The 14,651-nt window shown below is 44.4% G+C and overlaps 1 protein-coding gene across 4 annotated transcripts in view; it reads right to left on the bottom strand.

Annotated features, from left to right (window-relative positions):
• The window catches only part of LOC126162825 (uncharacterized), a 132,861-nt gene that overhangs the window by 909 nt on the left and 117,301 nt on the right, over positions 1–14,651 (bottom strand). For all 4 annotated transcript variants that reach the window (XM_049919582.1, XM_049919584.1, XM_049919581.1 and 1 more), the window contains one exon: positions 61–173. In XM_049919582.1, the coding sequence (XP_049775539.1) occupies positions 61–173 (113 nt within the window). The remainder of the gene's footprint in view (positions 1–60; positions 174–14,651) is intronic.

Genomic DNA, 14,651 nt, shown 5'->3' with positions numbered 1-14,651 from the left:
TTAGTTAATGTATTTACAATGCACTTCTTTAATACATAAAATGCTGCAGGTAACACTTACCCATTCTGTGATAAACTTTATTTTGCTCTTTGCAGCAGCCATTGCCTCTGGTACGGTCATATTTAAATATTGCAAATTTCCTTTTTGCAAAAGTTGCCTATGTATTTCATTTCCTGTAAAAATAATTTTTAACTGCTATTAAGTATGTATAATAGGACATCCTGTAAAAGACTTCCTGAACATAAAATTTTCTTCATAGATTTGCTATATAATCTCAGTAGAATTACATGTTATTTTGAAGAAATATCATTCTAAAATGTCAGGTAACTTATTTGTCTGTGGTCTTTATTCACCTTACATGAAACGGTAGCTAAAGATGAGAGACTGGATCACTGTGCATGCCCTCATAATATGTGAATGATGGCCTAATTTTTTTTTATGTCTCTTTAATTTCTCTCTCAGTACAGTTTGTTGTCATTGTATCTCCAACAGGTCAAAATTTTTATAAAAATGGCAATTTGTGACCTACTTTATTTTCATTATCAAACAAAAACTTACAGGTAGATGATGCCATGCTAATGGCTTTCAGATGTCACAGGTCAGGTACACACATAAAAAAAAAGTTTTGCGTCACCTTGGTTCTGAGAGTTCCAGAACCTATACAGAAAATTGGACTAGAGATCAACATAAACATCATTTCTGCCATTTTTATTGCTCATGAAAACTACACATTGCATGTTGTACCACCGTACAGCAACACCTTCAGAAATGGTGGTCCAGATTACTGTACAATCTGATACCTCTAATACCCAGTAGCACATCCTCTTGCATTGACGCATGCCTGTATTCATCATGGCATACTATCCACAAGTTCATCAAGGCACTGTTGGTCCAGATTGTCCCACTCCTCAACGGTAATTCAGCGTAGATCTCTCAGAGTGGTTGGTGGGTCATGTCACCCATAAACAGCCCTTTTCAATCAATCCCAGGCATGTTCAACAGGGTTCATGTCTGGAGAACATGCTGGCCACTCTAGTCGAGCGATGTCATTATACTGAAGGAAGTCATTCACAAGATGTGCAAGATGGGGGTGCTTGTTGTCCATGAAGATGAATGCCTTGCCAATGTGCTGCTGATATCAGTCGGAGGATGGCATTCACGTACCATACAGCCATTACGGCGCCTTACATGACCACCAGCGGCATACGTCGGCCCCACATAATGCCACCCCAAAACAGAAGGGAACCTCCACCTTGCTGCACTTGCTGGACAGTGTGTCTAAGGCGTTCAGCCTCACCGGGTTGCCTCCAAACATGTCCCAACGATTTTCTGGCTGAAGGCATATGCGACACTCATCAATGATGAGAACATGATGCCAATCCTGAGCGGTCCATTTGGGATGTTGTTGGGTGCGTCTGTACCATACTGCATGGTGTCATGGTTGCAAAGATGGAGCTCGCCATGGACTTCAGGAGTGAAGTTGTGCATCATGCAGCCTATTGTGCACAATTTGAGCCATAACATGACGTGCTGTGGCTGCACGAAAAGCATTATTCAACATGGTGGCATTGCTGTCAGGGTTCCTCTGAGCCATTATCCATAGGTAGTGCTCATCCACTGCAGTAGTAGCACATGGGCAGCCTGAGTGAGGCATGTCATCAACAGTTCCTGTCTCTCTGTATCTCTTCCATATCCGAACAACATCGCTTTGGTCCACCCCAACTCTTGGACACTTCCCTTGTTGCGAGCCCTTCCTGGCACAAAGTAACAATGTGGATATGATCACACTGCAGTATTGGCCATCTAGGCAGAGTTGAACTACAGACAACACGAGCCATGTACCTCCTTCCTGGTGAAATGACTGGAACTGATCGGCTGTTGGACCCCCTCCGTCTAATAGGCGCTGCTCTCACATGGTTGTTTACATCTTTGGGCAGGTTTAGTGACATCTCTGAACAGTCAAAGGGACTGTGTCTGTGATAACAATATCCACAGTCAACGTCTATCTTCAGGAGTTCTGGGAACCGGGGTGATGCAAAACTTTTTTGATGTATGTGTGGATATATGACTACAAGTTTTTGGGAATTGTATAAAGTATTGCAGAATGTACAACATATAACGATATAAGAAATATCTTAGTGAGGCCTATGTATGCCACAATCAGATGATTGCCAACTGTTTTAAGGCACTGTTAGGTCTGGTAGCAAAATTTCAAACATTATAGTGCTTTAAGTGCTGAGTCTATTCGTGACCCAGAAATGGTCAATGTGTACTAGTTTATACCTTGAATTTTTTGTTGTTGTAAGTTTTGTGTCCAGAGGAAATGAAAAATACAGAACTTGCATACTTTGCTTACTTTCATTCTGTTATGTTGTATTGGATCACATTTTGGGGTAACTTGTCAAATCAAGAAAAAGCTTGTAATAATACTCGTTTATGGTGTTAATTCAAAAACACCATGTTTTGCTTCTCAGTATATTTCTTCCTTAATGAAATTTGTTGAAATAATATGACTCTATTCCTAACTAATAGGTCAATACATAGTATCAATACTAGGAATAAGAACAATCTACATAAACACCTAAAATCACTTACCTTGGTCCAAAAAGGGATCCAATATTAAGGGACATGCATTTTCAATAAACTGCCAGCAACCATTAAAAACTTGGTTCCAGATAAAGCACAGGTTAAACAGAAGTTGAAAGACTTCTTGGTAGGCAACGCCTTCTACTCTATAGATGAATATCTCAACAGGGGCTGTTAGATCAGCTTACGTAAAAATGTCAATTAGATTTCAGTTTTGACAGCACTTGGTCATAACAGTCAAGATTAGGTATTTTGTGTTTGATAAATTTATTAAACGTGCATAACTATGTTCATTCTGACAGTATATTAAATCTGTAAATATTAAGAGTTCCAGTTTACTGTACTGTATTCACATATTTTGACAATATCCTGACAAATGATCAGGAAAGTGAGTATTATATTCAAATGTAGTATGTTTTTTATGTTATACTTTCTGTAATGTTCCACAGCCAGGAGAATCATCTGATTTTTGGGACTATGGAACGAAAACTGAATCTAATTTAATTGAATCCTAATCTATAATAATGGGTGACCAGGAGTATTTGGTTGGAGGTAACGAGACTGATGTAAGGAGGACATGGGAAAAGATACCACACCGGCAAGACTATGCAAATGGGAGACAGTGTACAGGGACATTGATCTACTCGAACAAGCAAGGGGTCTCATTGTAATGGGACAGGTAATGTGGTGAAGGAAGTGAATATGTCTTAGATGTATGAAGGAAGACTGTGGTCAACTAACTGGAGGATGTAGGAAGTAGATCAAGTCAACAAGGCAGGACCTGAGAGCTGTGGCTGGTTGTTTTTCTTTTCTTCTTTTCATTTGGGAAGTGGAAGGGGGAGGTTGTGGTACTCACAGTTAGGAATAAAGCATAAGTTTTTTGATTTTATATTTTTTTTATTGAGAAAAACAAAGGTTACAACTGCAGAATGAAATAAATCATCTAAAAAGACTGCTATAAATGTGAGCTTTTGGCAAAAGGCTTTTTTCTAAAGTAGTTTTCTACTTTAGAAGAAACTCTTTTGCTGAAAGCTCACATGTGTAGCAAGTGTTTTTGTTGTGCTTGACAACAACTCAATTCTCCTTTTCATAATATTCATAATATTGTCATCATTCCATGCTGAATTTTATTATTTATTGATCCAAAAACTAATGATATTTTAGAAAACATTTACCTTAGTTACTTGAGATTCAAAATATTACAAAAAAATAATAAGAGAACAGTTAATTTGGTTATTTTACACTTATAATTTTACACATGGGTAGTATAGAAGGTACATTTGGAGACATGAACTTCTATAACATTGTGTGACAGTTGTCAACAGGGAAAAGTAAAATACTGAATGAGGAAATGAAATGAAGGAAGAAAGCCCAAGAAAAACACAACCTAAGATGAAATAAGTGTCATACCATACCTGAAGAAGCAGGAGGGTGGTGGTATGGCAGCTGGCAGCATTTCTGTCATTATGTATCTGTTACTATTGTAACTGGTTGCTAAAAATAATTTTCAATGAAGAATATAAACTACAGATAGTATGAAATATTATGTACTACCAATTACTCTGTGGTTATCACGTATCATAGGTTGGTAATAACACACTTTAGATGTTGTAAATGCATTTATTAGACACTGAAGTAAGTGTGAACAACATGGCAGTACAAAAGTTGTGCAGTGAGAGAGCATAGCACAAAAGCAGTCCAAAGAGATCATAGTCAAAGATAGGGCGCTCTATGCCAGAGGCGCCACTGAGACCCCCAGACCCCCCCCCCCCTCCCCGTCCCCCCCCCTCCCCCTGCTCCGGAGGGAAGCTACCTCACTCGAACTCATAATCGTCATGCCAGCGTCGCGGTTGAAGGGTTGAAGACAGAGGCTGGCTTGAGAAGTAGGCACATCGCACATCGAAAACTGTGTTGCACGAGTCCCGTGTGACCAACTGCTGCGTAGGCTGTGGGACATTGCTCTAAGTCAGGTCTGCAATGTCAGGAGGTGGAGCAGCAGTGACAGCAGTCAGATCAGAAGTGATGGAATGCAGGTTAGATAGGTACCACAGCAGTTTCAAGCAGTTAATGGACACAGTCTGTGGTCGTCCATTTAGATGAATTACGGACATATTCATGCTGCAAAATAACAGGCGGTGGAGGCCCAAATAAGGTGGTTGCAAGGCCACTCACACGGAGCCATTACACAGCATAACAAATTCACATGATGCAAGGTCTTTGTGGACGAACACCTGTGGCGTGGAATGAGGGCACAGTGCGGGAGGGGGGGGGGGGGGGGGGCGCAGGTGAGTGATGTGCGCACGAACCCGTTCAACAAGGCTTGAGAGTTCGACCATGCCTTTCACCTGCAGCAGGCAGGCTGTGGTGTGGAATTTAGAGACACTGCAGAGCTCGCACAGTCAAGCAAAGAGCACGGATTGGAACTGTCATCCCTGATCAGTCATGAGGGAAAGAGGACAGCCGTACCTTGCAAACCATGAGATAGGAAAGAGTGAGCGATGGTCTCGGCTGTGATGTTGACGAGAGGGACTGCCTTGACCCAGTGGGTTAAGCAGTTAATGATCGATGATATGTATCTGTACCCCTTGGAATGGGGGAGTGGACCAACCACATCTACATCTGCATATATGCTCCACTAGCCACCAAGAGGTGTGTGGTGGAGGGCACAATTCGCGCCAAAGTCATATTTCCCCCCCCCCCCCCCCTCTGTTCCACTCATGGATCGCGCGAAGGAAAAATGACTGTCTGAATGCCTCAATACGAGCTCTTATTTCCCTTATCATTGAATCATGATCATTGCATGATTTGAAAGTTGGTGGTAATAATATATGCTCTAAATCCTCTGTGCAGATCAGATTTCGGAATTTAATGAGCAGCCCCTTCTGTTTAGCATGCCGTCTATCTGCAAGTGTGTTCCACTTCAAACTTTCTAGGAGTTTTGTAATGCTCTCACGATGGCTAAATGTACCAGTCATGGATCTTGCTGCCCTTCTTTGGACCTTCTCAATCTCTTGAATCAGGCCCAACTGGTAAGGGTCCCATACAGACGAACAATACTCCAAGACTGGACAAACTAACATATTGTAAGCTATTTCCTTTGTTGAAGGACTGCATCACTTCAGGATTTTACCAATAAAGCGAAATCTAGAGTTCACCTTACCCATTACTTGTGTAATCTGATCATTCTATTTGAGATCATTTAGAACAGTCACACCCAGATACTTGACGGATGTTATCACTTCCAAAGACTGGGCATTTACTGTGTGTACTTGTACATTAATGGGGATTTTTGCCTTGTCACACGCAGTAGGTTACACTTACTAATATTGAGAGATAACTGCCAGTCATTACACCATGCATTTATTTTCTGCAAATCCTCATTGATTTGTTCACAACTTTCGAGTGATACTACTTTCCTGTAGACTACAGCATCATCGGCAAACAGTGTAAGGCCGCTGTCAATACCATCAACCAGATCGTTTATGTAAATCGTAAAAAGCAGAGGGACCTATTACGCTGCCCTGGGGCACACCTGAAGTTACGCTTGTTTCTGTTGAAGTCACCCCGTTCAGGACGACATACTGTCCTTGTCTGTTAGAAAACCTTCTATCCAACAGCATATGTCATCAGATAGATCATAAGTGCACACTTTTTGGAGCAAGCGACAGTGCAGAACTGAGTCAAACGCCTTTCGAAAGTTGAGAAATATGGCATCAACCTGGGAGTCGGTATCTAGAGCCTGTTGTACATCATGCACAACGAGGGCCAGCTGTGTCTTGCATGACCGCTGTTTCCTAAAACCATGCTGGTTTCTGCAGATGAGCTTCTCAGAGTCTGGAAAGGTCATTATGTCTGAACACAAAATATGTTCCATGATTCTACAACAAATCAATGTCAGTGAAATTGGCCGGTAATTATGTGCATCCGATTGTCTACCCTTTTTATAGATTGCTATGACCTGGGCCTTCTTACAGTCCCGTGGAACTTTCTGTCGTTCCAATGATCCCTGATAGATAACAGATAAGAATAGTGCTATATTTGTAGCATAGTCAACATAAAATAGTCGATGTGGATATGCCAAAGGCGACCTCTTGGAACGTCAAACTTGCCTAACGAAGGTTGATCATGCCTGCTGACCTTGCTATGCTGGTATGGGATGCACGCAAGGGTCCAAGTGCAGCAGTCATACTTCACACCACGCCGGACGAAGTGTTCAGTAACCAGCCTTGTCGTGGCCTACGTTCCAGGGTGGGCCAAGTTATTCAAATGGTTCAAATGGCTCTAAGTACTATGGGATTTAACATCTGAGGTCATCAGTCCCCTAGACTTAGAACTACTTAAACCTAATTAAACTAAGGACATCAAACACATCCATGCCCAAGGCAGGATTCGAACCTGTGACTGTAGCAGCAGCGCAGTTCCAGACTGAAGTGCCTAGAACTGCTTGGCCACAGCGGCCGATGGACCAAGTTGTGCAGAGCATTAAAAACCCTGCACCGAAGAGTGTAGGGTACCAAGGGGTGAGGAGTGTTCATAGAGATGTCGCAAAGGGCCAGGGTCGTCAAACTGTGCAGGACATGAGATTGGACAGTGATTGATGACTCGTTGTCTGAAACTAATTGCTGTATATCGATGTCTTCGGTCTGAAGTCGGGCGAGCTCATCCAAGTGCAATGGCGTGGTTAGCAAGCAGATGCGAGACAGGTAGTCTGCCACAACATTCTCTATGCTGCGAATAAAGCATGCATTGGAAGAATGCTGACAGGTATAGTCCATATGGTGGAAACTTCTCGGCAGAAGGTCTTTAGCTGGGTTACGAACAGCATCCACAAGAGGCTTGTGATCAGAGTAGATCATGAAAGGTTGCCCCTTGAGGTCACTACGGAAGTGTTTAGTCACCTCGTACACCGCGAGAAGCTTACGGTCAACAGCCAACCACTTGCACTGGTTCTTAGTCAGTTTCTTGGAAAAGAAACGGTGTGGTTGGGTGGAGTCGGCGGTGTGCTGTTGTAAAACAGCACCCACAGCTGAGTCACTGGCATCAGTCATGATCGAAACATGGGCCTCAGGGTCCGGGTGGGCAAGTGTGATGGTTTTGGTGAGGGCAGTTTTAAGTTTACCAAATGTGTTGAGCATGGGTTTGGTGCAGTCCAACTTCCATTTCCCTGTGGTGTTTTTGCTCGAGAGGGTGTCGGTGAGGGCCAATTGGACGGAGGCAGCCTGAGGGATATGGCTGCAATAAAAGTTTGCCATACCCAGAAAACAAGTTGAGCATAATCTTCAGGAAGAGGGAAATCAAGTATGGTTTTGACACGAGAATCCGTCAGTCAGAGGCCACCGGCAAAGACAGTATGGCCTAGGAACGTAACTGATGTGGAACAGAGTTGAGATTTATCATGGTTGATCACCATGCTGTTGGCAGCGAGGGCCGAAAGGACTGCATTGAGGTGGGCTTGATGTTCCTCAGCAGAGGAGGAAAAGATCTGTATGTCATCTAAAAGTGTAAGCAAATGGCAGAGATATCAAAATGGAGTCAATGAACTGCTGCCACATCTGCACAGCATTCTTCAATCCGTAAGGCATGTAACAGTATTCAAATAGGACGAAGGGGTGTGATGATGGCCATCTTCGGAATATCCGGTGGATGCATAGGGATTTGATGGTATGCCTTGGAACGATTTAAAACAGAGAATAACTTTGAACCATGTAGTAATTGCATGAAATCCTGGATATGAGGAACTGGATAGTTATTGATAATTGTGTGAGCATTAAGGGACCTGTAGTCCCCACATATGCATAAGGACCTATCTTTTTAGGTACAAGGTGGATAGGTGAAGACCAGTTGCCATTGGAGGGGCAGAGCATGCCTGAAACCAACAAATCCTGAATTTCTTTTGCACACAGAAGTTTGGAAGCATTAAGGCACCTAGCCTTATAATGACCAGGCAGTCTGTCTGTGGTGCTATTACTGATAGCCGATAGCTGTGAAGGGAGACCAGCAAGGGGGAGGGGGGGGGGGCAAGAAGGGGTCCAGATGCAATGGCGGTTCACTGACCTTGGCGGATCAGGGCAGAATGGCCGGGGCGTCAGCTGTAGTCGACGAAGGAAGGTGTGGTGCAGAAGTCAAGTGATGTGAGGAATCCCGAGTAGTGTGAACAGGTGCGTCTTGGAAATTTGTCTGCAGCGATGCGGAAGCGGCAGCAGTCAGTGGAATGCTCCACACAGGAGCAATGTGGTGAGAAGACGCAGTAGATGAATGTGTTGACTCACCTTGCTGTGGTGCTGCAGATAGGTGATGTATTGTGTGCCATGCATGTGACATTGCAGCAGAGGCACAGGCAATGCAGGTGCATAACGCATTATTCTGGGCGCGGAGTTCGTTGATCTGTGTGCATACATCCAACAAATCAGAGAGCTGTGTAGTAATAAGCTCAAGAAGAGATGCACAAGTGGAAAGTGTAGCCAAGGAGGTGGAGAGCAGAGTTGTGCGCTGGACTCGTTCGAGCACAGAAGAGTAGAACCAGGTGCGTGGCGGAGTGCGGTGGCCTGCAAGTCAGGTGAAAGTTCATAATGGTGTAGAAAATCCAGCCCAATCACATGCACATCCACATTGGCAACATGGAAAGTCAAAGGGAAGGTGTGGACTGGTGATAGGTGAAGTGACATCTCAATGGAGCCAAGGACCGCGATAGGAGGGTGATTTGCAGTGATCAAAGTGAGGTTAGCAGGTGGAAGCTTGTTGCCTGCTTGCTTGGCCGGTATAACACTGACATCAGTGCCAGTGTCAATGAGGAACTGAGTGCCTGATGACCAGTCAGTGATGTAGAGGCATCGCGCCACTGGAGCAAGTGGTGCGGCGTCGGACAATAGGCACTGAGAAGGAGCGTGGTGGGCCATGTCGCCTAAATGTGTCCACCGAAATCGTTTGGGTAGGCACAAGGCATGTGACAGTTGTGTGAGGCATCCCAATAAGTAGCATGGTACCAGCATAGTGGGTAAGCTTGGAGTCAAGGTGGTGTGGAGTGGAAGGGGGCCGCAGCTGGCTGGTGGCCGCTCGGGTGAGGTCGGCTGCTGTCAGGAGGCAGCAGGCAGTAACTCCAGTAGGTCGCTAGGTGGCAGCTCCTGACAGGCAGCTGAGGAGCTGAGGTGAACATGCTGGCCTCTGCCAGCAGAGAAGGTGCAGGCTTGCCAGCTGATGGTGATGGAGGTGTCATCCATGACAGGCAGTGTCGGTGACGAATGATAGCATAAGCTTGATCAGCCATGCATACGCAAGACTCGAGTGGGTTGGTGACATAAGACAGCAGGTGAAATTGTGGCTCTGAAGGCATTTTGACCATCCACAATGTCAAAAGTGCGGTGTCAGGTAATGTCTGATCATCAATTAATGCACGGAGGTGCAGCCAAAGCTGCGAAAGTGTGTGGTCGTCGAGGTGCTCATCATGAATAATGCGGAGGATGGCCTTCACTGGGAGGCAAGAAAAGTCCATGATGAGCAGTGTTTTTACCATCAAATACTTGTGCAAGTTGGGTGGTGAGAGAAGCAAATCGGTGATGAGGTCTGGATGAGCGTGGAGGTGACTCACCAGGCAGACAAAATGTGCATCGTCGTCTGAAATACCATGGGTATCCAGTAGGTGCTCCACTAATGCAAACGAAGTCTTAGGGTTATCTTTTTGCAAAGCAGGCAGCTTAGGAAACCTGCCGGGTATCACATGTTGATGCAGCACTGGCAGACGAAGATCCATACGTGCAGAACGGAAGCCCCCAACACCAGGGTTGCAGTAGGGGTGGACGGTGCATTTCCCAAGGTCTGTGTAGGGGGACGGCCGCATGTAGCACACAGTGTGGAGTGAGCAGGTGTAAAGGTCGGCATGGTGTGTCCCACTTGCAGGCCACGACAAACACAGTGCAGGTGTAATGGCTGGTGCCGTTGCAACAGCGGGCAGAAGGCGGTCATGGTGCAGCCACAGGGGGGCTGACCTGGCAACCAGCGTAGGTGGAAAGGCTGGTCCCATTATGAAAGTGGACGGAAGGCAATTGTGGTGTAACCACAGAGTGACGGTTGTGGTAACTGGTGCGATCGAGGCAACTGGTGTCGACGAGATTGAGGGACGCGGCGCGGGGGGTGGGGGGGGGGGGGGGGGGGTGGGGGTGGGGGGGGGATGTTGCAACACTAAGTATATAAGAATGTGCAACTCCGTGCATTGGAATGTTCAAATCACAGTTCTGAAACTTCAGCGGCAAATCAAACCAAACCAAAGGACACTGCATAGCTGAGGGGTAAACCACAATAACCTTAACTGGGTTATCATCCACGATGTCACTAGGCAGCGCACAACAGCAGCACATCTGACTCCGCGGAAGATTCTGGGCCACCATCATCTGACCACTTGCAGGAACAGACGTCCGCCCACAAATACTTTTTATTCCATGCAAAATTCAGGGAACAAGCACCCAATTGTAAACCGCCGTCCTCCTACCCAAACTTCAACTGCAGGTAGGCAGCAGTGCCACCTCCTGCGACGTAAACAACAGGTGCCATCCCATGCTCCATTCTGTGTCTGATACTAATGCTTCGAATGGATGAGTCTACGTCCACGACTTGAACTCTGGCACAAACTTTCTCATCAACATGGATGCAGATGTTTCCCTACTTCCATCTCGTCTTGCTACCGAAAAGATCTGACTACACAAAACTGTCCTACGTGCTGTAAACTCGTCTAGTTTGTCGTGCTTAGGTTCTACTTCATATGCAGTGTCCCTCTCGCCTGATTGCAACATGAAGTGGTCCTTCCTGGTGGCTGACATCAACGATCCCATTTTGTGCATCGACTTTCTACTACACCACAAACTGTGGCCTGACCTAGTCAAGAATACAGTGTTCTACCACCCTACGCAGGAACACATCTCGTGTGCTTCGTTGAGTGTCAATAGTACTGCTAAACAGGTCCACATGGCTAGGAAGTGTAATAACCCCTCCTCCGTGCTCTTGTCATGGACCAATAAGTGGCTCACGGAGCGTGTCGAGTCTACACGCCTGCGCTTGGAACAACTTGAGCTACACCGGCGCCTCAACGACTTAAGTAACAAGTTATCTTCAGCACTGCAGCAGCTTGCAGCAGACGATGCCTCAGCAACACACAAGGTTAGTAGGTGCCACTACAGTGTTCTCGCGCCCGAGTGCATTTGTGACCGTGTGCCATATAAACAGTACAGCGTCCGTGCTCCCGCCAGCTCTAACTGTGTTAATTTGAGCGCACATTCATTCCCCTCCTCGCTTGGGCAGCTAACTTCCCAGGCGCAGGTTAATGTTTTTGATTTACTGCCATGAGCTGTTCATTCGCACTCGCTACCACCACCAAGCTCGACAGCGGAGCCTTCGGTTACTAATAAACAGTGTACCAACCTTGTTTCGCGTAGCTCACTTGTTTGTCACTCCCAGCCACCCAACATTTAGCACTTATGCAAACTTTTGCCATCCGCACCAAAACCCAGCTTAGCGGCCGCCGCACACACTATACCACAGACAGTCACCTCGTGTACCGCGTCGCGCGTTTCTGTGGTTACAGACAGCACTGCCCACAAACTTCTCTTGCAAGACGGACTGACTATCTCTTGCCGACCACGCTGTCTCAAGCCAGAACTCATGAAAGTGGCTCGCGAACAAATAGACAATCTTTTAACAGCGAACAAATAGACGATCTTTTAACAGCTGGCATCATTGAACCATCTGCTGGATACTAGGCCTCACCTATCCACTTCGTCACAAAAAGTGACAGCCCCTGGTGTATGGTTGGCAACTATACTAAGTTGAACTCTCGTACTATCATAGACAAGTACCTGGTTCCTAACGTCGCAGATTTTAATCATGCTCTTGCAGGTGCCAAATATTTCTCGGTAGTGGACTGTAGGAGGGCCTATCATCAAATTCTAATGGCACCAGAGGATATTGAAAAGACAGCTGTTACAACACCTTTCGGCCTCTTCCAGTACTGGTTCATGCCCTTTGGCCTCTGCAACGCTGCACAAACTTGACAGAGATTCATAAACAAGGTGTTGTTTCATCTGGATTTTTGCTTCATTTACTTGGATGACATTCTTATTTTCAGTCCTACTTTGCAAAACAACAAGGAACATTTGCAGATTATTAAAGACACTCTTACTGCTACCGGTGTTGAACTGAATAATAAGAAGCTCCAGTTGCACCAGACTTTGGTAAGATTCTTAGGCTACATCATGTCAGCTAAGGGCCTCACTCCTCCCAAGGATAAAATCAAACCTGTTTTGGATTTGCCACGTGCTCACTCGTTTAAGAAGTTGCGCAGGTTCATCAGTACAGTTAACTATTATAGGAAGCACTTGCCTGCCACAGCCGAGGTTCAGGCCCCCCCTAACGGACACCCTTGCTGGCAAAAATATGACCGGTATCCGCCCGGTCCCCTGGACCCCTGCCATGGAACAAGCTTTTGACAAACTGAAGCACCTACTAGCAAATGCATTGACTGTTGCCCACCTGCATCCGGAAGCTACATTTTTTATTACCGTGGATGCCAGTGATACCGCAGTAGGTGCTGTCCTCAGCCAAACCATCGGAGATACTACCTCTCCTTTGCAGTTCTTTTCTAAGAAGCTCAACGGCACTCAAAAAAAGTACTCAGCCTTTGATAGGGAGCTCTTGGCAGTTTACGAGGCTGTTGTTGTGACCCTTTTTTCTATCCCAACTTCCGTATCTTGCATGAAAATAGGAGTGTTGATTTATCTATACATTGACTGGTATTGAGGGGTTTTGTTTTATCCCGGCTAGTTCTTAAATTAACCCCAGTGAGTCACTACACGTATTGTCTTTCCAGTTCTGAAGGAAAAAACCATAAGTAAATTAATACTAGTGTTTCAATAGATTCTCGTTCACTTGTTTCAGTTACTAGTCTGCAGTTTATTCTTGGTGAAAATCACATAATATAATTATTTATGAACCTAAATTGAAGTAAAGTTCAAGACGAATAGTCAGTTTCAAATTAACACATTATTTCATTTTACAATAATTATTAATAAATCAGTTCATTCACACGATCGCATTCAAAGGGGTTCTTTGAATAAGTATCTAATCTTGAATCCCATCAATATCAGAGATACTAAACAATGTTCTGTCACTTTCGATGAATAGATTGTTCCCGTTTAATATCCATAAACTGTCACAAACTGTGATTACTAGTCACGTGAAGTAAAGCTTTTCCACTATCATAATACAAAGTCAGAATCTGTCCAAAAATCATTAATTCCGTACAATATTTAAATCTTCACACAAAGTGACATTAAAGTCAGAGAGATTATTGATCACCTCCCCATTCCTCTAATATGACAAAAGTTCTAATTCTGATCTGAAATTAATGCTCCCCAAAAAACAATCGCGTCGTGATTTATTCTTGCACCCTGGTTTAATAAAGCTCCTATTGTTGCTTCCTAAAGCTGTTCATCCTAATTGACTTCGAACAGACTAGAGGATAGAGACTGAAGTATCATAATTGCATTGTATGTCTATTTATACTTTAGTAAACGCTATCTTTGGTGTCCAAGACCTACATTCTGTGATTATAATATTGGTTTTCTCATATATAAGAATAACTAATAATTTAACCATTTCTATAATTTTTCCCCCTCCCACGCTTCCAAAATTTATGATTAAAATTCTTATCTTCTTTATTATTTTTCTACTATAGATTTCCCTCTATTTGTCTCTTATTTCTATTTCGTAAATTACTACTTGTGGAGGGGCTCGGGACATTTTCTGAATTTATATTTCGAGGGCAAGGGAGCTAATTTGGGAGCTATTTTTGTTTATTAACACTGAGAGGCATTGTAGGTGTTACACTGTGAAACACTTTCGTGCCAAGGTTGAGGGTAGGGACTTCTACATTTTAACCGACCATAAACCTTTGGTTGCTGCTGTAAAGCAAAAAAAGAACAAGGAACATTTACAGATTGTTAAAGACACTTTTACCGCTGCCGGTGTTGAACTGAATAATAAGAAGCTCCAGTTGCACCAGACTTTGGTAAGATTCTTAG

This window comes from Schistocerca cancellata, chromosome 2 (genome assembly GCF_023864275.1).
Source record: "Schistocerca cancellata isolate TAMUIC-IGC-003103 chromosome 2, iqSchCanc2.1, whole genome shotgun sequence".
NCBI classification, from domain to species: Eukaryota; Metazoa; Arthropoda; class Insecta; order Orthoptera; family Acrididae; genus Schistocerca; species Schistocerca cancellata.
The sequence above is the reverse complement of the archived record's forward strand: the minus strand, read 5'-3'. Positions and strand labels throughout refer to the sequence as shown.